This window comes from Ovis canadensis, chromosome 15, assembly GCF_042477335.2.
Source record: "Ovis canadensis isolate MfBH-ARS-UI-01 breed Bighorn chromosome 15, ARS-UI_OviCan_v2, whole genome shotgun sequence".
Taxonomy (NCBI): Eukaryota; Metazoa; Chordata; class Mammalia; order Artiodactyla; family Bovidae; genus Ovis; species Ovis canadensis.
In genome coordinates this window covers 9,459,869-9,487,285 of record NC_091259.1, presented here as the reverse complement: position 1 = coordinate 9,487,285, position 27,417 = coordinate 9,459,869, and the positions used below count along the sequence as shown (strand labels likewise).

Sequence of the window (27,417 nt, the reverse complement as noted above, 5' to 3'; positions counted from 1 at the left end):
AATCAATCTGATTTCTGTATTGACCATCTGGTGATGTTCATGTGTGGAGTCATCTCCTGGATTGTTGGAAAAGGGTGTTTGCTATGACCAGCATGTTCTCTTGACAGAATTCTGTTAGCCTTTGTCCTGCTTCATTATGTAATCCAAGGCTAAATTTGCCTGTTATTCTGGGTATATCTCTTGACTTCCTACTTTTGCATTCCAATCCCATATGTTGAAAAGGACATCTTTTTTTTTTTTTTTTTGCATTATTTCTAGAGAGTGTTGTAGATCAACTGGTCAACTTCAGCTTCTTCAGCATCACTGGTTGGCACTTAAACTTGGATTACTGTGATGTTGAATTTTTTGCCTTGGAAACAAACAGAGATCATTCTGTCCTTTTTAAGACTGCGCCCAAGTACTGCATTTCTAACTCTTTCATTGACTATGAGGGTACTCCATTTCTTCTAAGGAATTCTTGACCACAGTAGTAGATATAATGGTCATCTTAGTTAAATTCACCCATCCCCATCTATTTTAGTTCACTAATTTGTAAGGTGTCAATGTTCACTCTTGCCATCTCTTACTTGACTGTGTCCAATTTACCTTGATTCATGGACATAACATTCCAGGTTCCTATGCAATATTGTTCTTTACAGCATCGGACTTCACTTTTACCACCAGACAAATCCACAACAGAGTGTCATTTCCACTTTGGCCCATCCACTTCATTCTTTCTGGAGCTATTAATAATGCTCTCTTCTCTTCCCTAGTAGCCTATCGGACACCTTCCAACTCGAGGGGCTCATCTTTGGTGTCATATCTTTTTGCCTTTTCATACTGTTCATAAGGTTTGCATGGCAATAATTCTGTAGTAGTTTCCCATTCTCTTCTCTAGAGGACCACATTTTGTCAGAACTCTTCACTATGACCATCTAGGGTAGCCCTGCATGATATGGCTCACGGATACATTGAGTTATGCAAGCCCTTTCACCATGAAAAGACTGCGATCCATGAAGGAGGACTGCTGATGAGTAGGAATTTAATAGTGATTTAAACCAATAAGTCAATTTATAGAAAGACCCTGAAGTAACTTTCTAGACATGGTATCATGGACACAAGTGTCCTGAAATAAAGCCATGGATGATTTAGTTCCCATGTTCCATGACTCTCAAAATAGCCAAAAATGTTTGAGAAGAAACTCAAACTTATAGACTGGACCCCTTATGACAAAGCTCCCTGTGAGAGCTTGCAAAGAGACTGCTCAGAATTTCAGCCTATTTAAGTGGCTGCTAAGTGAACACTGGTATGAGTACCTTTTGGATGGCAAAAACCAGAGAGATTTTTCTCATTAATATATAAACCAAACCCTCAAGACATAGAACAAGACAAAGGGAAAACTTAATCACACCAATGGCTTTCTCCTTTAAAAAAATGACACAAAAGACAAAGACAAGGAAAATCAGTGACCATTTCTGGGGAAAAATGATCAACAAACCAAGGGTAGTACTTTATGAATCTTTAAACCAAGAGTCACAAAGTCCAAGAAGCTAGCCTCACAAGTATTTTCTCCTGTTAATCTAATTTTAGAAAAGAGAAAAACTCTTACCAACCTCTTTTCCAACAGACCCTGCAGCCAGAGATTTATGAGACTAGCCCACATGGTAACAAATAATACCTTGTGCTGGCTTTTGTCAGGTGCCCCAGGGTTTCTTAACTGCAGCAGTTTTATGAGGAGTAGTGTTCAGCCAATAAAGTTGAATCCTATCTGTTGGGGAGGAATAAATTTTCCTTTACCCTTATAGGTTCTTCTGACTAGTCTAAAAATTAAATTGACATGAGACAGATTAACAGGAGAAAATCAAACAAAAGTTTAATAACATGTATACATGGCAGAGACTCAAGAAAATTTAGTAACTAGCTAAAGTGGCCCAAATCCTCACATTAAATACCATCTTCAGCAAAAGATGAAAAAGTGATGTTGTGGGTAAAGGTTTGGAACTTAGAAGGGGAGGAAGGCAATTCACATAGAGATAGAAAAGCAAATGTTTGGGAACCAAATGTTTGCAGGTCCAGGCAGAGACAATGGGATACAAAATAGACCCTGATCTCTAAGAGTTTCCCCCATGATACCTACCTAGCCAATATTCTTTGCAGATATCCCTGGTGGTAACTCTATTCCTGTAACAGAGGAATACTATCTCAATTCTTAAGGGAGTTAGCAAGAAGATCAACGTTTCTTCTTGAGTCTTTTGGGCCATGATTATTTTCATCTTGAAATAATCCACATGCCAGATATATTTTGGCATGGCAGATCTTGTTTCCATACAGTTCCCTAAAACTGTCTGAGTTTTGCACATTTGTGCATTTTTCCTGAGGAAGTATACATGCTTTCATTGACTTCTAAAACAAGTCTATGACCAAAAGAGGGAAAAAAATTCTAGTCTGCAACCTAAACCTGACAGAAATCAAGAAATCAGGCTGAATAAAATATTTGTAAAGATTGCATTTTAAAACCTCAATATTAAAATACAATGTTTTTGTTGTTTATCACAATCTCTAGCTAGTGTGCTACCTAAACTAGTGGCAGATATCCTCACAAAAAATAATAGTGTTCTTTCTAAGAATCACATTCTTGGGGCCTAGTTCTCAAATAGGAATTAATCACTCAAATCCCAAAGAACACAATTTAGAGACAATTCTTGGAATCTAGCCCAGTGTTAACTCTATTTGTTCATTCTTTTTCATTCAATTGAAATATGAAATACAAACATTTCTATCAGCTCAGTTCAATCACTCAGTCGTGTCCGACTCTTTGCGATCCCATGAATCACAGCACTCCAGGCCTCCATGTCCATCCTCAACTCCGGGAGTTTACACAAACCCATGTCCATCAAGTCGATGATGCTATCCAGCCATCTCATCCTCTGTCGTCCGCTTCTCCTCCTGCCCCCCAATCCCTCCCAGCATCAGGGTATTTTCCAATGAGTCAACTCTTCGCATGAGGTGGCCAAAGTTTCAGCTTCAACATTAGTCTTTCCAGTGAACACCCAGGACTGATCTCTTTTAGGATGGACTGGTTGGATCTCCTTGCAGTCCAAGGGATTCTCAAGAGTCTTCTCCAACACCACAGTTCAAAAGCATCAATTCTTCAGTGCTCAGCTTACTTCACAGTCCAACTCTCACATCCATACATGACCACAGGGAAAACCATAGCCTTGAGTAGACTGACCTTTGTTGGCAAAGTAATGTCTCTGCTTTTTAATATGCTATCTAGGTTGGTCATAACTTTCCTTCCAAGGAGTAAGTGTCTTTTAATTTCATGGCTGCAGTCACCATCTGCAGTGATTTTGGAGCCCAGAAAAATAAAGTCTGACACTGTTTCCCCATCTATTTCCCGTGAAGTGATGGGACTGGATGCCATGATCTTAGTTTTCTGAATGCTGAGTTTTAAGCCAACTTTTTCTCTCTCCTCTTTCACTTTCAAGAGCCTTTTTAGTTCCTCTTCACTTTCTGCCATAAGGGTGGTGTCATCTGCATATCTGAGGTTATTGATATTTCTCCTGGCAATCTTGATTCCAGCTTGTGCTTCTTCCAGCCCCGCGTTTCTCATGATGTACATTTCTATATATATAACTTAATTACATATATGTCATCCAAACTCCAAAATAAAGACAAGAAATCCCTCATTATGAAAGTGGTTTTCAAATGCTCACTATAAATCTTGCTGGGTCTGAATTGTCTTTTCACATTAAATAATTTTCCCTCTGAATTTTGATATTAAATTATTGATCAATAGTGCCACTTTTTTTTCTCTTTTTCTTTTCCTTTCTTTTTTTTTTAATTTTACATTATTTTCCTTTGCAATACTGTATTGGTTTGCCATACATCAACATGAATCTGCCACGGGTGTACATGAGTTCCCAATCCTGAACACCCCTCCCACATCCCTCCCCATACCAATTCTCTGGGTCATCCCAGTGCACCAGCCCCAAGCATCCTGCATCAAACCTAGACTGGTGATTTGTTTCTTACATGATATTATACACGTTTCAATGCCATTCTCCCAAATCATCCCACACTCTCCTTCTCCCACAGAGTCCAAAAGTCTGTGCTATACATCTGTGTCTCTTTTGCTGTCTCACATACAGGGTTATCGTTACCATCTTTCTAAATTCCACATATATGTGTTAGTATACTGTATTGGTGTTTTTCTTTCTGGCTTACTTCACTCTTTATAATCAGCTCCAGTTTCTTGCACCTCATTAGAACTGATTCAAATGTATTCTTTTCAATGGCTGAGTAATACTCCATTGTGCGTATGTACCACAGCTTTCTTATCCATTCATCTGCTGATGGACATCTAGGCAATGGATAGCACATTGGACTTCCAATAGTGCCACTTTAAGCAAACCTTAACTGTCATCACATAAGCAAACTGGAGTGAAACCTTAATATTTTTTCTAAAAATGTCTGTATATACATATAGAACAACTTGGCCCAAATCCTTCCTTTGGAAATGAGCACACAAACCCAATGAAGCAAAAAAAGGCTTGTGCTTATTTACTGGAAGGAAAAATTTGAGGGGAAAAATAGTAAGAGCATAGCTACAAGTTAAACTGAAAACAGTGGAACATTGATAAATGCTAAGAATTAGCTAGTCTTCCAGGCCTACATAGCAGATAAAGGGTAGAACTGTGAAACAAATATCTTTCCATGTATCAGATTTATTTAGTTGATAGCCTATTGATTTTTATTCACTTTCTATATTTCTTTAAGTAATAAAATAGTTATTTTTATCAGTTAGTTATTAACTGACTATAAACAAATTTCTGGAATTTGTTGTAAATTCTCAGTTTTCCTGCTAATTTCCTCTAGCTACCTTTATGTAAGGGTGGGGAGTGAACGGGAGGACATGATTAAACCACGAAAGTAAAATCCTCTGTGACATTTGCTCCTGTCTACCTATTTCATCTTCCATATGGGATGAACTTTCAAGTACATAACACTTGTTAAAATACTGAGAATGCAGCCATTTAAATATCAGAATGACTAGTCTATACAGAGTTGGTCATTATTTATATTTTATGAAATTACTATTTTCCTTTAGAGTGGCCCTGGAAAAACTTCTGCATATATTTACCTGCTACACAACAAAATTTAAATCAGATGAGTTTTCCAATCTGCAATTTTAGTACGATTTCAAAAAGAAGGATAGAAAAAGTATGTTGTATAATGGAAGTTGTTTTTTTTTAATTCCCTTTTTTAAAACCTCTGAAAAAACTTTTTTCTTAGCATTTAATACTCATTTGAAAAAGAACATAGCTTCCAACCATATAATCTTTTACTAAAAACAAAGCTATATATGTATATGTATATATATATATATGTACATATATATATATATATAGCCAATTTAGCAGGACTCAAGTTTACTCACAATCACCTTCATTTAATCTGTTGTAAGGGAAAAAATTCACCTTGTCTATGTAATTTTTGTGAAACAGCAAGGCTTCTCTCTAGGCCACTGAGAGTTCCATTAACCTCCGGAGGCTACTGTCTGCTGGGTAGACTCACACCTCTCTGACAGACCTGCTCCCCTCAAATAAGGTAGAACCTTTGTAGAAGCCAAATGTGTCACATGTTCTCCATCCAGCCTTGACTAGAGACACAAAACCAAGTGAGCCAAAGCAAACCATACTATCAAAACAATGAATGCTTTCCTGAGATCCTTAAGAAAAATTTCTAAGTTCTAACTTCCTTAATCTTTCTTGATCCAAACTGGAATATATATTTTAATTTGCATGAAACAATTCTAATATGCATATTATAAAATAATTAAGAGAATAGTTTTGTTTGTTCTTTACTAAAATGTCACTTTTCATTGAAGAAAATTTTGAATGAGTGGGAAAGCACAAAGAACAATATGCAAGCCAAATCAATCATAATCCTACTACCTACAGACAGCGACTTTCATTAACATCTATATATACAAATAAACAGAATTTAAATAAATATTTAATATATATATACATACATACAAGCATTATATATCTTTTCTAAAATTAAGATCACAATGAATATACAATTTGTTTCTTTTATTCACTCAACATTAAGCATTTCCTTTGTCATTAAAATCCTATAATGATTGTTAAACATTCAGTCATACGGATTATTGGTGCTTATCATTGCTATCCTCTAGGGAGCTTTCTAAAAATGTATACACGCTGCCCCTACGTCAGAAGATTCTGATACAGCAAGTTAGTCCTGAGCATCTGTATTTGTAATAAATGGTTCTAACATTTAAATCAAGATTGAAAACCACTGTTGTACACTAAATCTACTTAATTCTCCCTTTTGGTTGGGCAAGTAAGTTGCTTTCAATGTTTTGTTATATAAACATGCTATAACATTTATCATATTACTTTGTCAACATCATTAATTTATTTCTTAGGATTGATTCCTCAAAGGGGAATTGTTATTAATAACTTGCAAGGGTAATAACTGGATTTTTTTGTTTTATAAAACCACATTATTTTCTTTCTATTCTATTTCAGTGTATTCTAATTTCAGGACAATATTAAATCCTTGGCTATATTAAATATTATCCTTACTTTTATATTTTCTGATATTAAGAGCAAGAAATTTGCATTTCTTTGACTCACATTAATTTAATTCCAAGTAAGAGTAAGTCATTTTTATATCATTTGTACTTCTTCCTGCATAAACTATCTACCAATGTCTTTTGCAGATTTTAAAGGATTTTCTAAGGTATTTTACACAATGTCTTGTTGAGTCACATAATATTAAATTTTACTAGGAGTATGAAAACACTTTGTAGCATCATTCAGGTAAATATTCTGGATATTGTAACACCTGATATTTAAATTTTATAGAGAATTAAGTATGAAGAGAACACTCAAGTTAAAAGAGTACAGGCCTAAAACTAAGGAAACTTTTTCATGTGCATATAATCAATGAATCCTTCTTTATAAGGATAATAAAACATTATCAAAATTACACAGTAGTTTAGACAAAAAAAAATCCATTAAGCCCATATATTTTCAATATCAGAAACAATAATGAAGTATTCATCCTACTAAGTAAAATGTAATTAATTTTTCTTTAACTAGACTAAATATAATATTGCCCACTATTTATTTTAGAAATTATATATACCCTAAATTTCTTATGTACAAACAATAACTATATCTAAAGCTTGTATATCGGTCATTTGTGATAATATTCTCAAATCCAGGAAACTATGAGTACTTTATTAAACAAATCTTTCAAGTTTTCTCTGTATGAATGTTAATATCTCACTAACAGAAAAAAAGCTATAAGAATTATGGTCTAGAAGTAAATACAATGAGTAAGGCATAAAGTAAGCATAAAAGAATATCTAAATCTATAGATTAATAATAAATTACTTATGGGAGGATAGAGAGGAAAATATAAATATCTTAGCCTGAATTAAGCCTGCTTTCAACAAGAAAATCTTAATTTGCATTAAATTAATTTATACAAAATTAGTAAATGGAAGAAGTTTAAATCTATTAGTTCCCATTCTATAGCTTTTGTTTAGTTAACAAAAATGGGCCCCAGAGGCTTGGGCAATGAGAGATAGATTTCATAATCTCAAACTCAATTGAGCAACAATTCAGGAATAAAAACCCTTGAAATTTTTCCAGAGTTCCTGGAATTTGACTGGGTGAACATTTTTGTTTCAACCCTGAATTGTGTTCCCCATCATCTCACCACAATGAAAAACCTACTTGGAGAGGGATTTTCTTACCTAGGATTCCGCTAAGTCATAAAAGGACAAGGCAAATAAGTATCTTACATAGCTCCTGTTGTAGTCTATAAATGGTCATGGTCAACATACCTTGGCTCTCAAATGTGGTTTACATCTCTAGCAAAAAAATGTGATCAGTTGTTGTTTCTTCCTCTCTTTCCACTTTTAAAAAGCAATTTATTTCATTTGTTTATTCTATAGAAGCTGCATTTAATAGAATGAAGGGAATAATTAATGTAAAAAATAACCCCCAATATTTTCCTTTTTTCTTATCTGCTTGGCAGATCACTATTGCAACTTCTCTAATGCTTAATCAAGACAAGAATATTCTCATCATCAATTTTAGTTTGTTGACATAGATTTCAAAACCTATGTCTGAAATGTATGAAGGGAATTTCAAAGCAATAGTAAAATGTGCTGCAGCAAGGATCTGCTTTCTCTGTCCTTTATTTTCTTGACTCCTTCTGAGTTCCTTAGGCTTGCTTGTAATTATGTCTTTAGTGTTCCTTTCCCTTTTTACCTGGATAGAAAATGGTTTTTAATCTAATCTAGAAAACTGAGTAAAGTAACTTTAAGTGTGTGCATGCTCAGTTGTGTCCAACTCTTTGTGACCCCAGGGACTATAGACCATCATAAGTAACTTTATGTATATTTTTAAAGTCAGTTTAAAAGTCAGTTAATGATTCTTATTAATAATATGTAAAAGTGATGCATTCCATGAAGTAGAACAGATGTTCAAATGGTCCTTACAGATGTGCTTTGTGCTGTATTATAAATAGCAGTCTAAGGAAACCTTTAGACCTAAACTGATTACACAAAGAAATTACATCTTTAGACAGACAATTACAGAAAATAGCAAGCCTTTTTAAAAGGCAAAGAAATCTTGAAATCCTAAAGTGAAAGTGAAAGTGAAAATGAAGTCGTGTCCAACTCTCTGGAACCCCATGGACTGTAGCTTACCAGGCTCCTCCATCCCTGGGATTCTTCAGGCAAGAGTACTAGAGTGGGTTGCCATTTCCTTCTCCAGGGGATCTTCCTGAACCAGGGGTCAAATCCAGGTCTCCTGCATTGTAGGCAGATGCTTTACCATCTGAGCCATCAAGGAAGTCCTCAAAATCCTAAAGATTGTCCCTAAATATTCATTACAAAGCGCCTTCATTTACAGAAAGTACATTTTACATGTGATAGTATTAAGTGAATTCTATTGAGGAACCAAAGGAAAATGTGGATTAACTGTGAACTGGGCAGTGACTTAACCTACTGGTCAAGAGTGTTATATTGACTAATATAGATATACATACGTGCACATATATGGATAGCAGTGTGAAACTGAGCTGTTTTTACATGGCCTATTAGATGTTATTAGAAAGACAATGTCTTAGAATAACTTTGTAGGAAGCTTTATTCCAAACAATTTTCTCAACATAAAGCTTTTTTTCCTTATCCATTTTTTAATTTTGCTTTTTTGTTTTCTATTGTGCTGTGAAACTGTTTTTGGATATGGCTAATAACCCTGTTAAATAACCCTCTCATGAAATGATTACAGTTTTATCAAAGGAGTGGTCTAAACCAACATATAAAATAATTGGGATAGCACTTTACTGAAAAAGAATCTGATAGAAATATTTAAGACTAAAATAAAATGGATTATAAAAACAATTTTATCCAAAAAAGAAAACTTTTGTTAGTTTCAATTCATTGAAAGACAAATTTAGTTTCTGTGGAAAATAAATTAAACAATTCTTTTCTCCTAACAGCATTTTTAAAAACATAGATGTCTCTAGCCACACTGAGTTTTCATTTATTCCTGCATTTCAGTCTGGTCCTTTTGCTGATTAAACTGATAACTTTTCACTTCAAGAAGTGTATTACTTATTTTATACCACTAGCATTGGACTTACTTCAGAATGTGGGAACAGCTAACTATTTAATTAGCATTTAGTAAATGGCAATCTAACTCTTAGAAAGTGTTCATCCTCTCAAAGTGTGTGGTTTACTCATGGGAAATATTTACTCTCCAAGTGGCTCAGACCATTACAACACTAGAAAATGGACATAATTTACCTGAAATATTACAAACACATTTTAAGAGAATAAATATTTTAATAGGCTGATTTGTGGTGAAACAAACAATGCATTTTATTAATCAACTAAATGATATTTCACTTGCAAATCAATGTTCAAATGCTATCCATTAACATGAGGTTGTTTTATTTTATTATTAATTAAGTATAATAATAAATTAAGTATTAAATATAATTATTCATTTGTCATTAATCAATCACCAAACTGGGCAATTATCAAACAGAATGGCACAAACTGAACCCAAAATCTCTCGGTATATAAGCCACTCACTAGATTTAACAGACATTTCATTAAATGCTGGGAAAACTTTTTTTAAAAGTTAATGGTTCAATTAAAACCTGTACCTTGAAAGCAAGAACGAAACCAAGTACAGGGGAAGCAAAACCCATGACACATTTTTTTAATCCTCTTAGAGAATAATTAGAATATGCCACCCTTATCCCCTGTAGAGATACACACGGGGGAACTCTAATCTAGTGTTTGTTTGCCCATATCACATGCAGCATATTTTCCTGGGGTTTAATTATATAATTTAAACAATCAAGTTGGATGTATGATCCTGTTTTCTAAATAGCATCTAGTGACTTTAAAAATCAACACAGAATTCAAATATAATTTCCCTGAGAACTGCTACTACCGTTCTTTTGACCATCATCCTATGACTTCCAGACCAGAAAACTGAACCAATACAAATAATAAAAGGAATAATAATTAAGCCATACTCTTTGTTAGGAAGTCAGTACACAAAAATTAGTTGCAGAATTGTTGATTTGTTTGTGCAATTATGTTTTTCCTTCTTGGAATGAATTTTCTTTTTTTTTCCTATTTGTCATTGACATTCTAGAAGCAAGGGAATTCAAGACACAATCGTTCTCAATTACTAGTAAATTTAAGTTTATTACTGTTTTGCAAAAATAAAAAATCATGTAATTGGTTGATGTTGATGTCAGTTACTTCGTAATAAATGAACTGTGAAAGTGAATAGCACCAAATACCATAGGTTTAATATACTTTGAAGGAAATTACAATTGCCTGGTAGAAGGGGCTGCAGGATGACAAAATGAGAGGTTTATTTAGCATCTGGGAGAAGCTTATAAAAGAGCTTAAACCCTCATTCCTTCTAACATCTTAACAGCTGTGCAGTTTCTTACAAGATATGTTTTATCGTTTCAAGAAATGCTGTTAACCTCGCAGTTTTAAAACTGAATGAACAAGGCCTCTTGGACAAATTGAAAAACAAATGGTGGTACGACAAAGGAGAATGTGGCAGCGGGGGAGGTGACTCCAAGGTTAGCCTCAATGTCACCAAGAGCGGGTAACAGTGTGTGAAGTAATAGGTGCATCTGCTAGGAGACGCAATTCAGACCTGCGAATACCATGGGAATTGCCAGTCAAATCCCTTCACAAACTTAAGTATGCAATTACTGTCAAAGCAAAAATATTTGCAAACAATATCAATTTGGGGACACACTAACAAATCTAACTAAAACTGTCACTTAAATCTCCAGTTTGGAAGAAGTTACAGATTAGACATAGTCCTAGGAACCTTGGTGTTAGAAAGCAGGCTTTTGAAAGTGATGAGGAGAGAGAACAGAAAGGGTCAATCTGTCTTGTTTTCTTCACCAGAGCTGCCACAAAATAGTTTTGAATGATAGCAATAGTCTAGCCTCACCTAGACCAGGTACCTTCCAGAAAGACATTTCTCCATGTAAAACTGTCAGGCTTCCATTAAATAGCAAATTACATAACAAATCAAAAGAAATTATGAACTATACGGTTCTGCCTTCCATAAATGAATCAAACTAAAGAAAGATCAGATTGTAAAAACCAGACCAACTCAGCTTTATCTTTACCACATCCATGTCATATTTCCAGCTTCATAAAATAATGTTTTATTTTTATTTCTAAGCAGTGTCTTTTTTAAAAAAGGTATACAGTTAGCAGAAATTATTAACCAGTGAGTGTTTCAGAGCTCTTCTTCACTGTAGAAGACAACGCAATCTAGAGATGGGAATATTCTGACTGAATTTCTTTCCTTACATATCTTCCACTGGTATGTAAGAACATTAAAAATTTTAAAGTATACATTCTTGTCTTTCTTTTAAATTCTAGAGTACTGCCCGAAACAAGAAGCCTTGCTCTTCTTCGGGTTCTTCCCTGGGTTACAAATTCTCTCACTTGGCTGGCCGCCAAGCCCAAAGCTCTATTTAAAAGGAGCATCTGTCTATTTTACATATAGTAGTGTAAAACTATTGCAAAATTTTAAAATAATTACCCTCCAATTAAAATAATTATTTTTTTAGAAAAGGAGTATCTGTCAAGGAAACTGCTAACCTCACCCTCTTTCAATGATGATAACTTCCCCCTTGATCCTGATCTGAAAAGCCTTTCAAATTCAGCTCCCTTGTGCATCCTGCTAGCCCTATTGCAGGAAGAGAAAGAATAAACTTTGCCAAATGATTATTTTGGCAATAGAAGGAGGCATGAAAGAAGACGAAAAAACAAAATGGTGTGGACACAATTCTCATCATTCATCTACTATCCCGAGGGAGAATATGAGCCCCCTAGAGAGCCATCAGGGTTCTTCTGAGATGATTCCCCTTTAAGGCACCTCCATTCAAGACACCAACTGTTTTCTTTAGGAGTGTTAACTCTTTTGTATTTTGGTGCCCCAACTTGCCTAGAACATTTCGGTCATATTCATAAAATATAAATACATACATAAATACGCACATAAACAGAAAATTACTCATTTACAATAATGACCTCTCCTTTATGCAAATTAGAAATGTAAGAAAATGTACTCTAATAGAACCAGAGAAAACAAAATTAAAGATATTCTATTCAGTTAGGAAAAGAAATTGTTTGCAAATTTATAGTTTTTGTCACAAATATAAACAACGTATAACATTGCTTAACATATAAAGTTTTCCATAAAAATAAATAATGAATTCCTGTTTTAGTGTACATTAAAGGCTCTTTCCACAGAAAAATAAGCAAAGAGAAGCAGAAATGTACACATAATGGAAAAAAATCTATGTAACAAAAGTCCTTTTAATTTATTTAAATAAGGGATTGGACAGCTCAATTGAATTTAATCTATTTGCATCCAACACATTGGTACATAATGGACACCAAATAAATATTTGCCATCTAAAGAAATAAATACGAAACTAACCTTGTAGTTTTCAAAAATCAAACTGCTTTCCCCTGTTACTTTCACCAAACATAAATTCTAAGATAATATTTTCAATTTTTTAGATATAAATTTAAGATATGAAAATATTATTTCATATCCTAATAAGTCATTTTCTGAAATGCTATAAAAATTAACATAAAATGCATGTTAATTATTATGTTCTATTTTCCCTCAAGAATTTTGATTTCATACTACAAAAAAATTTTAGTAGGTTGTGTACTGATATAATATTTGTCACCAATAGAATGGGTAATTATAATACCACCCTTAGGAGATGGTGAGGGACAGGGAGCCCTGGCATGCTGCAGTCCATGGGGTCACAAAGACTCGAACACAACTGGGTAACTGAACAACAATAAGTCTGCATCTATTTTAAAAGATGATATTTCAAATGGCCTGACCTAACTTAGAATTAAAGTAAGCTATCAGGAGGCAGTTGCTGCTTTTTAATTTTTGTTCTGTACCTTCTTTAGCTGACTGATTTTCTTTTTGAACTTACCTCACCCCTTCCATTTGGCCTGATCTTTATTGAAAAAGGTAAAAGGAGGAGAAATACTGAATTGGAAGATGATGCTGGCTTGTGGGCTTTGATAAGTATAAAGCCAAAGCAGAAGAGAAAATTAAATGCTACCAGTTTATCTACAATGCACATTGTGTACAGTATACATCCAGAGATCTCATCACAAGTATACAATTATCTGATGTGATCTGATTTTGAGATATACAGTCTTAGTAGGAAAAACTTAACTTTCCTAACAGTGACTCATCTGGTGAAGGGGGAAAAGCTTGGAAAGCTGTACCACACATGAATAGGTTCCAGTGAGGAGCCAATTAATCCACCTGTTATTTTCAGGACCGTAACAAGGAAAGACATCTCCAGACTTTCACACAATGGCATAATAGTAAAGTTGTGTTTTACCTGGGCCATGCACCAGTATCTGTGGATAAAAAAAATATATACATACTATTCATTCCATCAAGGAGCTTATGATTTAATACAATCAACAACTAAATTATTTAGAGTCACAGTGACAGCTTCCATTTGCACTCCATGGCTACAAAATAATCAGCTCAACTGATTGCCATTCCCAGAACCAGTGGTTCCACAAAAGAAATAAGGTAAAAAGTCTGATATGTAAAATGAAATAAAGTGGAAAAGCATGATTTGGGAGAGGATGAATTTGTTTGCTTGAAAAATTACTCATTTGAATGTTATTGTGCTGTGGCCATTTTTATGATCATAAGAAAACCATACTCATTTTTGTGAATAACAAAAACTCCCTAATTGACAGTGAACCAAATTATAAGTTTCACTGCAGTGTCTAAAACATATCCCCTTTGATTAATCTGATATGATTTAGTCGGAGCACAAACCATACACAGAATTTTATCCCTATTTCTTTGTGAATTGTTTAAACCAGGTTCTAACAGGAAATTTTGGCAATGCTTATAAACATTAATGACCCATAATGCTAATACTATCTACAAAATTATTGAATTTTTGCTTGTTTTATAGTTTATTCTCCTCATATACATATAATATATATACATATAGGCATACTCATAGATATAGATATTTATATTAAAGCCATTTTGTAAATGTGATTACCAAATAATGAGTTCTTTAGAGTATAGTAAATCACATAATATCCAGTTTTATTTTGACACTTTAAAGAATACAGCCTGACTAAAATATGTTATACTTGCAAATGGCCTTATCCACGGCCATGGAAACCAATGCAATAATAAAGGAATTATTATAGAAAACGTACATTCATAAGCAGGAAAAAATGTATTAAACAAAGATCAATCAGGAAAGCTAACCCTTAGAGAAGGACTCTCCTAGTAAAGAATTCCTTGCTCAGTGTCTGACAGTCCACCACTTGACCATTAAGTTTGGTTATTGATAAATAGCTTATACTCAAAATTCTAATCTAATTTTATCCTCTAAAACCAAATTACTGGAGTGAATAGCAGAAAGGTCAAAGAGGGAAGGGAAAAATGAAGCAGGTAGGAGAAATGATACCTTAAGAAGGGAGAGAGATAAGTCAAAGGCAGTCTTCATTTAATCCATAGTTTTGCGTTCAGCTTCCCTTCTATAAGAAACTTGAAGGAAACTGCTTTCAGTTTCCTTCTCTTTTCAGCATTAAATCTTCCTCTTCCCACCACAACCCATTCAAGAAGTGCAATGTGGGCTAATGTAAAGTACTCTATGCTTGTGTGCTCAGTCGCTTAAGTCATGTCCGACTCCTTGTGCCCCCAAGGACTGTAGCCTGCCAGGCTCCTTTGTCCATAGGATTTTCCAGGCAAGAACACTGGAATGGAATGCCATTTCCTACTCCAATAATGTACTCTGTACACGTGTTTAAAAGGCTTTAGTAGGCTATCTTGATGACCAAAAAACCCTTAGTATCAGTTTTAAAAAGTGCTTGTTCTGGATTCAAAATAATTCAAATGTAATAATTTTATAGAGCACCTAACCTGAGTCATATACCCTCGTAAGTATTTTACAAAGATGAATGATATATGTCTTCTATTCTCGAAGTTCACAGTTCTCCTACCAACACGCAGGTGTGGTTTTATAATAATCACTTAGTAAATGGAAGCAATAGATGTATGTGGATGTGGGGAGGTTATAGATAGTAAAATCTACATTAACTGGGGCTAAACAAGGACTCCAGTTGTTCATAATCCTCACCTCACCCCACCCCCAAACTCAGTTTTTAGTACAAAGGTTTAAATCATGCTAATGTTAGATTTTAATACAAAAAACTAATATAATATTCTAGGAATGTGGCAATTGCATATTTTTAAATTGAACAATAAACCTTGTAAGATCTTATAACATTGATACAAAAATTAAGTTGAATTCAAAAACCATATAACTGAAAAGAAAAATATATTTTAGAAACTTTTTTCAGAACCAACAATACCTTAAAAAAGTGAATTTTAGTTTAACTGTTAATCAGAAAACTCAACAAACCAGAAATTCCTATTTCTTGAGTCTTCTGTTGTTAATATTTTTAATTACACAGGCTATGAAAGTAGACCATTACAAACCCTGATTCAGCTCCTTCCTAGATGTGCCTAGATGAGTTAACCTTTCTGTGTTTTGATTTCCTCATTTGAAAATACAGGTGATAATAGCAACTAAACATGTAAAATACTTTTAATTGTCCTTTGATACACAGTAAGTGCTCAGTAAGTGTTAGGAATCATCATCAGCATCATTATTACTGCATTACCTAGTTGTGTAAATAGGTTTGTGGAATTAATTTCCTTGTAACCAAATAGATATACACTGTGTTTCTCCAAATGGATCCAACATTCCCTAGAAGTGAGGCATTAGGTGATACAGCCAGACAAAATGATTGTGGCAGCCTTAAAAATGTCAAGAGGAATGCTAGCAGTCTCTCTTTGAATGTTTGTAAAAAGCAAAAAGAAATGAAAACCAAACAACCACAAAAACAGAATAATAATATCTGTTGTTATAATAAAAACAGAAGGTCCTATGTTTTACCGCTTGCCATCCATCTCCTTAGCCTTTATTCTACACACAGAGGTTAACATGGGAATGAAAGAAGAATTCTTAGATTCCTCAGAACACTTATATTGACTGGCCAGTGAACATTTCCTCTCTCAGACTCCTTGTATAATATTTAGTATTGAAGGACTCAAGGATGATAGAAAAAAGAAAAGGAATTTTATAGTATGAAGAGTCTATTTATAAAAATCTTGGTTATTCCTAATCTATATTTGTTGGTAAGAATTTATAGAGTATAAAATAGTCACTGCACTTCAGAATATATCCATATGATAGATTTAAGATAGATGAAAATTATTTCTGGTGATATTTAAGTTAAATACTGCAATTCAGAAGGAAAATATCAGCATTGGCTTACACTTTAAAATAATGATTTACGTATTTGTCTTATAAGGACTTTCCTCTGCATGAGGTAGCTCTGTGTCAGTAACACTTGAATCAGAATCACCCTCCTCTTTAAATTAGGTCTTGGATGAGAGTGGCAGAGGAGTCAATTTAATGATGGATACTTACAGTATCTGTACTTTCAAAGCATAAAGCAAAATTTCATTAGCTGAATAATGATGCCTGCAAGAAACCAGTCCTATCTAGCTTCTATTTTTTTTAAGACTGTCAACCTATAGCCACTTTTGAAGAGATTCTAGATTTTGAATGACTCTGCATTTATGGTGGGAAAATTGAAAATGATGAAGAAACCCAATCCAGGCTAATAGTTTTGGATTCACAGTAATTGCATACATTTTGTTTAAAAATCCTCCCTAGCAGTATGTGCCTGTTACCTAAAGCGATGGAGCAGGCCCCAGTTTTATGTCTGATTCGAAACCTGGGCCTACAGTACAAGACATAACATCTACTGTGGCCTCTGCTCTGTCACTTTGCCATGCGATTCTAATGTAGTTTTACTTGAATAACATAAAATAACATATATAATGTTATTTATGTTATTTTCCACGTGAAGAACTCCTGTAAACCTTGCCGTTTTGAAACTCAGTGAGGCAGGCGTCTTAGACAAGCTGAAAAACAAATGGTGGTACGATAAAGGTGAATGTGGACCCAAGGACTCTGGAAGCAAGGTCAGTCACTGCAGTTCGGGGCCTCCTCTTGTGTTCACAAAGCAGTAAATGGGAGCAATTGTCAAGAGTATATGGAAACAGTAAAAACTAAATGTTTCTCTATACCTATCTAGACTAGAAACTAATGCAATAATTTAAGCCACAGGGATTATCTTTTCAGAAAATTGCAAACTGCTCCCCAATATTAAGGCTTTTAAATAAATTTAAATTAACTGTAAAAATATATAAAAAAATAAAATTCCTATATTATTCTCAAATATACGTACCACTAATAACAGTAGTGCTTTCAGGTTTGATTTTTGTTTGTTTTGGAGGCAAAGAACATCAAATCTGTTATTTCAAGAACTGATGTATTCTCAAAACAGGAAATGGGAAATTGGTCAGTAGTTTTCTACAGAAAGAAAATTTTAAATATTAAATGTTTCTTATTCAGAAGTTCAGTCTTTTGTCATTGTTTTGCCAATCATTCCACTTTAGTTTGAAGATGGTCTATTTTCGTTCTGACAGATAAACAGAGTTAAATTTTCGAACTCTGTTCTATCAAAATTATTTTAATAAATCAATGTTAATGAATAACACCCTCAACTTCTAAGATCTCATTCATGCAGAGATCTTATATCAATTATTTTTAGAACAATACATGAAGTTATAAGTCTGAGTACAAATGAAAATAGTGTTACAGTTATGTTTTCATTTAAAAACAAACTGTAACAATTTATCAGTGAATCTAAATACTTGCATAAATTAATAGAACATAATGCTTGAAAGCCGTGGTTGAGGATTTTTGAAATATATTTTCTGTATCTTGTAGAAAGAAAAAATCTATTAGCTACCCTACGACATTAAATAAGTGAGTTACCTATATAGGAAAATGTCAGTTAATTTAAGAAAGAGATAAAGTAATATTAACTGATCTCTTTTCAAGCATCTCCCTGTGTTTTAATCATTTCTGTCTGCCTTTGAACCAGAGTGGAATGAGACAGGCTTGTCCAAATAATGAAAAAGCTATTTCAAACCCTTATGTAAAGTCAGAAAAGCACAAGTACTTAATTTTTAAAATGAAGTTATCCTAAATTTTTGCTCTAATCAGTTGATATCATGGCTAAGTGGATATAGTGTGCATAATACTTAAACATTCTCCTAATAAAACTAATTAAGTTTACACAAGACACACAACTGAGAAGATGATGGCCTCAGGGCATTCTTTAGGTAGTCAACCTAAAATACCTACTCAAATAAGTTTATATAATATATATTTACAATTTATTTAAAATATGAATTATTGTTATAATTTTAATATCTTCCAATAATATGCTTGACTATTTCTGAATTTATTATAAAATAATATGTATATGAAAGCTCTGGAGAATATATGTTTAAAATATTAACTGATTAAGCATTTTAAAATGAAATAGAATCATATTTTAAAATCAATAAAAATAGTTTTAACTCTGTCCACAAATGGCTTCTTTTTCAATTGATCATGGAAAAATTTGTATATTTTTTTAAAGTTACCAATGTGCTGCATACATAGTTATTCCTAAATAGTATATAATATGTTAAAGTGCCACTTTCCAACAGATTTCCCAAACATATGTGACTAAACGAATAAATAACATGTACCTACACTATTTGCATATATTTGATGAATTCATGATAAACAAGATGTGAAACTGCTAGCTTAAAGTCCCTTACTTCTTTAAGTAGGAAACATGAAGTTAGCTTTATTGAAGAGAAACATCAAACATTAAAAATGTTCTAAGGGAAGGAAAGGGAAAACAGTTTCCCTTCTCATGTAATTGGGTTTTAAGCATGTCATTTTCAAACTTAACAATAATAAGCCCACTTCTGCTACCCTATGCTTATATATGGTTAAGTATAGTGCTCTTCTTTATACAGTTAACAATGATAAAATGTTACAGATTTTATTGAATGTAATTATATACAATTTATTGGTTATCATCATAATTTCATTTCTCTCAAGAACTATAAGCTTTATGTTTAAATTCATAGTGTTACACTAGTGACTTATACAAGTTAAATAATTTCAGGCTAAATTACATTGACTTTAATTAGCTGTTTGGATTTCATGTGCTCTTTCACCTTCTGGATGTGACTTTCCACAGTTAACTGAGATGTCTTTATCCCCCCAGGACAAGACGAGTGCCTTGAGCCTGAGCAACGTAGCAGGCGTCTTCTACATTCTGGTTGGCGGCTTGGGCTTGGCAATGCTGGTGGCTTTGATAGAGTTCTGTTACAAGTCCAGGGCAGAAGCGAAGAGAATGAAGGTGGCAAAGAGTGCACAGACTTTTAACCCAACTTCCTCGCAGAATACCCAGAATTTAGCAACCTATAGAGAAGGTTACAACGTATATGGAACCGAAAGTATTAAAATTTAGGGGTAGGACGTAGGGCCACTACAGTGAGTGGGTGATGCATTCTGTAAATGGAGTGTTGTGACCTGTCTGTCCAGTGATGGTACTGCTTGCTTCTAATTTAGAGCTTTATATTTTTGAAAACTTCAGTGCAAAGTGGTTCAGTTTTCTTTGGCTGCAGATGTACTGTTCAAAACTTTATGTTACCAATAGATATCTGCATTGAAAGGGTTTGAAAGACAAAAGTAAACCTCCAGAATTGCTCTGTAAAATTATTTAAATAGTATATTCTATCTGAAAATTGGGAGAAATTTGAAATTAGGTCTGAATTTTCTTGTACACAGAACAGACTTTTCTCTGGAATAATCTAATGCTAACAAAATAGCATAAAATTTTTTCAAATTATCAAAGCCTAGACAGTTGCCTATTTTGATAAGGGTGTATTGTTTTCTGAGAAAATACATGTAAAATCTCCAGGGCATATAGTAAACCCTTGGTGAGTTTAAGCTCTTCTGGTTTCTTTTACATTAGCCATCTTTCTATATTTTTAGAGGGAAACCCCGATGTTTGTTCATCTGGCAGCAGTCCTTGAACCAGACCTTTAGGCAGGAGTGACCATTAGAATATTGACTACAATTCACATTTATTAGATGAAATTCAATTTTCATTTTCACAACATCACTGAGGTGAATAGACATTTTAGGTAATTTCTCCATCAAAATGTCAGCAATATATTTTCTTTAGGAGAGACACAGTAAAAATAAAACTTGCAGTGAGTTTTATTGACTTTTGTTTTCATTTCAACTGCTTTTGAGTGAGCCAGATCAGTCTCACTTACATCTTCTCACCATGTGACAATAAAAAAAATTATAAGCATTCAGTGAAACACAGGATGAAGTTCATTTTTTAAGATTCTAAATGTCCAATACTTTTTCCCTTTGATGATAGAAAATGAATTTAAAATGAGACTTGGAAGCATTTGTTGTCGCTTTTCTTAAAATCAGGCCTCTAAAACCCATTTTCTGAAATTGTATATAAGAGCCATTCTGGTTATAATGACAAATGAAAATTTGAACCCACAAGAGACATTTAGTGCCTGAGGTATCCTAGAGTCAAACCCAATAGAATTTTTCTAAGAATAAGAAGTACACCTGAAGTTATGCCAGATAAATGTGCTCAATTTTTATATTTATTTATTTTAAAAAGCTATTGAGCATGTTCCCTGGTAGCCTAGTGCCTAGTGATTAGCAGTCCAAGCTTTCACAGGATACCGCAGGCCAGGTAGCACAGCCCAAAAAAGGCTACTGAAATACTTGTTAGTATCTTAAAGCAAAGAACAAAAGCTATTTCTTTACATCAAGATCTAATTGCTTTTATCCATAATCTAGAAATAGAATAGTGACTGAGTACAACTGCACATAGACAAGCCCAAAGTTTTTTTCTTTCCAAATTTTGTGGGAAGAATTGATCATGAAGTTGTCAATTCACTCAGATTAGAATGTTTAGAGCATGTCTTTTCTAACAGCAGAAAAGCAAACTGATAAGGTCAAGGTTTCTTAGTCATTACAGTAATGATTTCATCTTAATATTTACATAACTGAGGAGAGATTTTTTTCCAAACAGAAAAATAATATGTGACAAGTTTTTAGAGCCAATTATTTGGACTTCATTCTGTGATGAATTTCATAAAATATATTTTTAAAATTTTCCTTTAGCATACCAAATGCAATCTAGAAAAATTCTAGAAATGCTCACATGTGACAGTTTAATACAAAGTCCTGGGGAATTGCTCGAAAGAGATGTGCATTCTCATAGGAAAGACTTAATAGTATTCAGAGCAAATTAAATGATATGCACTTGTAGAGATTTGAGAGTAAGTGTTTTTAATTGTACTCCTATATTATATGGCTTTTTCCTTTCAAAAATTCTACTGAGCATAATTATGAAAATGACTGATAATTTAGATAATATTTAGTGTCAGAATTTCAAAAACAAAATCTGAATGTTTACCCTAAAAGTAATTATCCCTCAAGGAAACACATAAATAAATTTACAGCCATTGCCACAACAATCCAAACAGACTCAGACTATATGATAAATTTATAAGAAAGTTTTGTAGTTTGAGTAGTCTCAATAAGGTTACATAAAGATGAACTGAAATGACATTCTATGTAAGAAGCAGGAGATTTAAATGTAGAATATAAGAATGCAGAGAACTAAGAACACAAAGATTTAAAGAGAGAATAAGCAGTTGGCAGAATTATCAGCACTCAATTGCATTAATCTACAGAGAAGGAGAGATTACTTGAGAGGATATGGAATCCTTCCCACTTTTGATATTTTCATTTCCTTTTAAAGACAACCAAGAAAATAAAAGGAAGAAACAGATTTTATGACAAATCTCCTTAAAAGTCTCAATGCTTTTATTATGTATTAATTAGTATTACTAAATACTAAATTCTCTCTTCAAAAAACCAAAACTAATAGATTTTTTACATGATTGTTTTACTTAATATTAAATGTTGAAAAGGAATCTGAAGAAACAAATTCAGACTGCCATCTTGCTTGGTTTGTTTTAATTTAGTGATGAGTAGTTTCTGTAGAGATTGTCTCCTGACTCTTGATTATAAAGATAGATTTTAATTTTTGAGATTGTTCACTGAAGGCAAACTATAATAATGACCTTGATGTTTATCATAGATATGTCAGTAGTATTTTGACTTCAAGTTTCTGAAATTATCAGGGTAAATGATCATTAAACCTTTACATTATAACATTTTTAATCCAATTTTTATTTCATATTTAATATATCATTATTCTAATATTTAAGGTACAAGGTGGAATAAATGCAAGGATAGAATTTCCAAAAGAACTGGGTAAACTTAAATTCACAGCAAGGAATTAAGGTACAATATGAATTATGAGAAAATTATGATCTAAACTACAACAAATAACATTGAAACTCAGCAACTAGAAAGAATTTAAAGGCATGAATGAACAGTCAGTAGATTTCAATAATAATGCTGCCTGTTTCTCCTCAGTGTAGTATTATTACCTGCTACCTAATATGACAGAGCAAGAATATAATGAGGATTTCAAAGACCTGACCCCATAACATCAATCTGCGAAGTTTCCCAGTGATGACCATTCATGAAGCATTGAAACAGTGCACTTCCCTTTAAGCAGTTAAAGCTTCTTGAAACATGAGCCTTAACTTCCATTATAGGCATAGAATGAACTTTATGTGACTGATTTGCCTTTCTATAGCTGTCTATAGCAGCTGTAGTGAATGAGTGAAAGCATCTGTGGATAGATCCGTGTTCTATAAACAGGAAGATCTGTTATAAATAGTCTACATACAGTTCCCTTAGACAATTCATCATGATTTTAAGAGTACAATCATTTAACTGTTAAGATATTTTCTAACAGAAAAAAGAAAAGATACAAAGAAAGATTGTTGTCAAACCTAAGGGACCTTCTAAGTTCAACTGGAAATACTAGGGTGTAAAGTGCAGCAAGTTAAAAGATGTGTCCTGCCCAGATTTGCCAAACAAAATCTTGCAGGATTTTAGAAAATTAGTTCTTAAATAGGACCAGTAACTCTAAAGTGATTTATTCTTCCAGGTCGTTGAGTTTCTTTTTCCTGTGAAAAGTAGTTTAAATATGACCAAAAGAGTATGGGAAAAAATGCAGATGTCTAATTATTGATATTTTGGTGTTTGTTGTGTCATATTTTGCTGAAAAGACAGAAATATTGTAACACTCTGCATTCTTTCTGTTTCCTTTCCATGCAACCCAGCTGACCTTTTCTGAAGCCATAAGAAACAAAGCCAGATTATCCATCACTGGGAGTGTGGGTGAAAACGGTCGCGTCTTGACACCTGACTGCCCTAAGGCTGTACACACTGGAACTACAATCAGACAAAGTTCAGGATTGGCTGTCATTGCATCGGACCTTCCATAAAAACCAAAAAAATAATTGAGTGCCTTAATTAAACTGTTTGTGACTGATGGAAACGCAGCCCTGAGGGACAGGCTAAGCGCAGGTCTTCGCTCAAACAATCCTTTGGCTGAGAGCGGGAAGTTCGTCCTAAGGCGCTAAACATCAGCAACGTGTGCATGAGCTCAGCTCGAAAACCCAAACTCAGATTTTATATCAGGAAAACTCACAATTTAGATTTTTTTTCGGGTAGTGGGGGTCGGGGTGGGGGAGCTGGGATGGGTGTATCAACAGCAACAAATTTCACTTGAGTGGACTTAAAAACTAATCAGACATGCAAGTTAGCACATCAAAGTGTGAAGTTCTTGCTCAGAAAGGCCTCAGTCTTCACTTCAAGGCATAAAATAGTTATAGAAGTCAATGAATATGCTAACCTGTATCTCCAGAACACCCATATATTCAATGGAAGACTATCCAGCTGAGAAAACAAATCACTATACTCTGACAAGAAATAATAAACAAACATGTAAATCCTGTGGAAAAAAACCTTAAAGGAAGTAATTACACTTACTTTGGAGAAAACAAATACTGAAACATGCTTGCTTTTTAACTGACATAAATTCAGTAGAGGACAACACAATTCTTTTTTCTAACCATCTTAGGGACAATACATTGCAATAATTGAAATAAATGCCATCACTGTAATAAACTTCAGAGACCTTTTTAATATAAAAGTTGTTGGTCATTTTGTTTGCTGTAACCTTCACTCTGTCACATGAGTCAGTGTCCACAGATTGCATTTGTCTCACTACCAGGAACAAAATGAAGACAACATTAACATACAATCATCAGTCTACAATGTAGAATCAGAAGATACTATGGGTCATTCATGTTATCAATATTATTTATAATCTTGTTCTGTGTACAAAATTGTGGTTTTTGTACCCACCAAAAAGAATAAACAATATTTACATTCTTACAATATTTACAAAGCTTAAAGTTTTTTCTTATCATTATAAAAATTATTTGAGAAATTATGAGCCTATAGGTGGGATAGTAAAAGTAAACTGTAGGCCATATTGGAAAATGTAGCTAGCCCTTATTATTTTTGCATAGTAAGCTAATTTTTTACACAGATCTTTGCCTCATTAGCAGTTAAATTGTCAAAGATGGAACGTTTGAATTGGGGAATTTAATCATTGTCATAATAACAACATACCCGATAACTACATACTGAAATTTTACTTGGCTCTATTTTGCTGCATAAGATAATGTCTCTTGAGCTCCTCTCCACATTCCCATTTTTTGTTTAAATCATTTGAAGGCACTAATCAGTTTGTGGTAGAAAACATATGAAGAATTAGTCTTTGTTTTCAATTGAAAATTGTGAAAAAAATTATACATGATTATTTACAAAAATCACCTTTTTAGTTATGTAGGGATTAAATTAACAGTTCAAAAGAAAGCTTAGATCATTTGAAATAATAAGTACAACATAGATAAACATCGCAACACTTAGAGATCTTGGCAGAAAGCACAAGATAAGATGATTTTGAAAGTTTGGCCTTGAAGGATAAGTTGAGTTTCATAGGTGTTGAAAGCCTTATAGGTGAGCGATGACTCAATACATAGCTTGTCAATGGACTGTTTAAAGAGTGTATGCAACAGGAAGGGCTGGAGAGAAACGGGTGTGATATCATGGAAGATAAAATTGGAAAAGGTGAAAGACTGATCACCTTGCTTCAACTCTCAAGATTCCCATCCCCCATTCAATTTTTGTGCTGCAGTAAGAGCAATCCTAAAAAGTGCAAATCTGATAGCGCATGCACACACATGCGTGCGCACACACACACACACATACACACACACACAGCGTTCCCTCAGGAAAAACTGCAAGCTCTTGAGCAAAGCAAATGAGTCACTTTATAACCTGACCCTTACTTATTTCTTCCATGAACTCTCTCACCCCCTACCCAACCTCTGCTACCCATGAAAAACCTCAGAAGCAGGGACACTGCTATTTACTGCATTTACTATTTCCTCAATCTATAACACTTTCCTATCTTCTCTTTACCTGACTAACTAGTGCTCATCCTTCAGTACTCAAATCATATTTTACCTGTCATGGGAAGATTTCCATGACTGTCTCCCAGTCCCTGCCTATGAGACTGAGCTAGGTGCCCTTTTGATGTTTTGTCACTATCACAGCACTTACCATACTGCATTGTAATTGCCTGTGTACTTGTCTGTTTAACTACTAGACTGTAAGCCCTTTGAGGGCAGGGACTGTGTCTATCTTGTTCACAGTTGTATCCCCAGCACCCAGCACAGTGCCTGGCATATTGTAGGTGCTTAATAAATATTTGTTGAATGAATGAACTGAATTGAATTGAATCAAATTAATTTAGTAGAAACAGAAAAGACATCTTTCCTCATTAACAGTCTTTTTCTCATTAACAATGTGTATTAAGTATACCGTGAGTTAAAAAGAAGAGTAAAGGTTGGCTGATTTCATGACATTGTCTACTTCACTGTCTACCACACTAAAAAAACAGATGATCTGATAAATTTTATGACCAGATGGGAAGGTATTCCATGTAATTTTATCTACTTGTGGAATAATTTGTTTAGTTAGAGAAATTGTCATAGATAATTAAGGTTTAGCCATACTTCTAAAAGTAGCTTTCATTTAAGTCACTGAGTGAATTAGTTGTACACATTTAAAAGTAATATTTCTATATTAATAATCCTATTATATAGTTGAATTTCTGTATTTCTTATAGAATAATTTTGCCAAAAACAAAATTTTTAATTTGACTTTATTAAAAAGTGATATCTCTCTGGACTCCAATCTGAGGAAGTGCTATAAAACTAGGAAATGTTGTTTAAAAACACTTAAGTTGAAACTCTTAGTTCTATAAAGCTAAGAACTCAGTTACCAAGCAAGCATGATCACCATCTAGGGCAGAGCTTCCTGAACATATTAGGAAAAGCCAATTTTGAAACTAAATCAGCAAGTACATGATGACCACATTTGAAAGATATAGAGTCCTCAGGAGAACCATTTTATTGCACTCAGTTCAATAGATACTAATTGAAAATGGCACACTGTTTATACTTGCTTCAAGCTTGCTGCAGGCCGGTGCCTGGTTGTCCACCCATTGACTGGCAACTTATTCTGTTTCTCAAAGGCATAGCACATAGTAGGTGTTCAATACATTTCTCAATGCATAAGCATAACTGTAAATAGTCAGTATCAGTGAAAAATGGTCTGTTTTCCTGGAAAATAGAATATCCCAGTTGGAAAAACCAATAAAGTGTCAGTAAGAATAAAAGCTAAATGAAAAGTTATATCCAGGAGAGTTTCTGAAAAGACAAATTAAAATTGCACAGATTCATGTTCCTTATACTTATGAATATAATGCTG

At 33.7% G+C, this 27,417-nt stretch overlaps 1 protein-coding gene across 4 annotated transcripts in view; it reads left to right on the top strand.

Moving 5' to 3' along the window:
- Positions 1–26,369, top strand: part of GRIA4 (glutamate ionotropic receptor AMPA type subunit 4) — a 666,530-nt gene extending 640,161 nt beyond the window's left edge. For 2 of the 4 annotated variants that reach the window (XM_069554788.1, XM_069554786.1), the window contains exons 15-17: positions 17,561–17,675; positions 19,829–19,963; positions 23,850–26,369. In XM_069554788.1, the coding sequence (XP_069410889.1) occupies positions 17,561–17,675; positions 19,829–19,963; positions 23,850–24,014 (415 nt within the window). In that variant the 3' untranslated portion in view covers positions 24,015–26,369. Of the gene's footprint in view, positions 1–11,033; positions 11,149–17,560; positions 17,676–19,828; positions 20,077–23,849 lie in introns of all 4 variants that reach the window. The other 2 variants (XM_069554789.1, XM_069554787.1) reach the window with 2 other exon arrangements.
- The last annotated feature ends 1,048 nt before the right edge of the window (positions 26,370–27,417 follow it).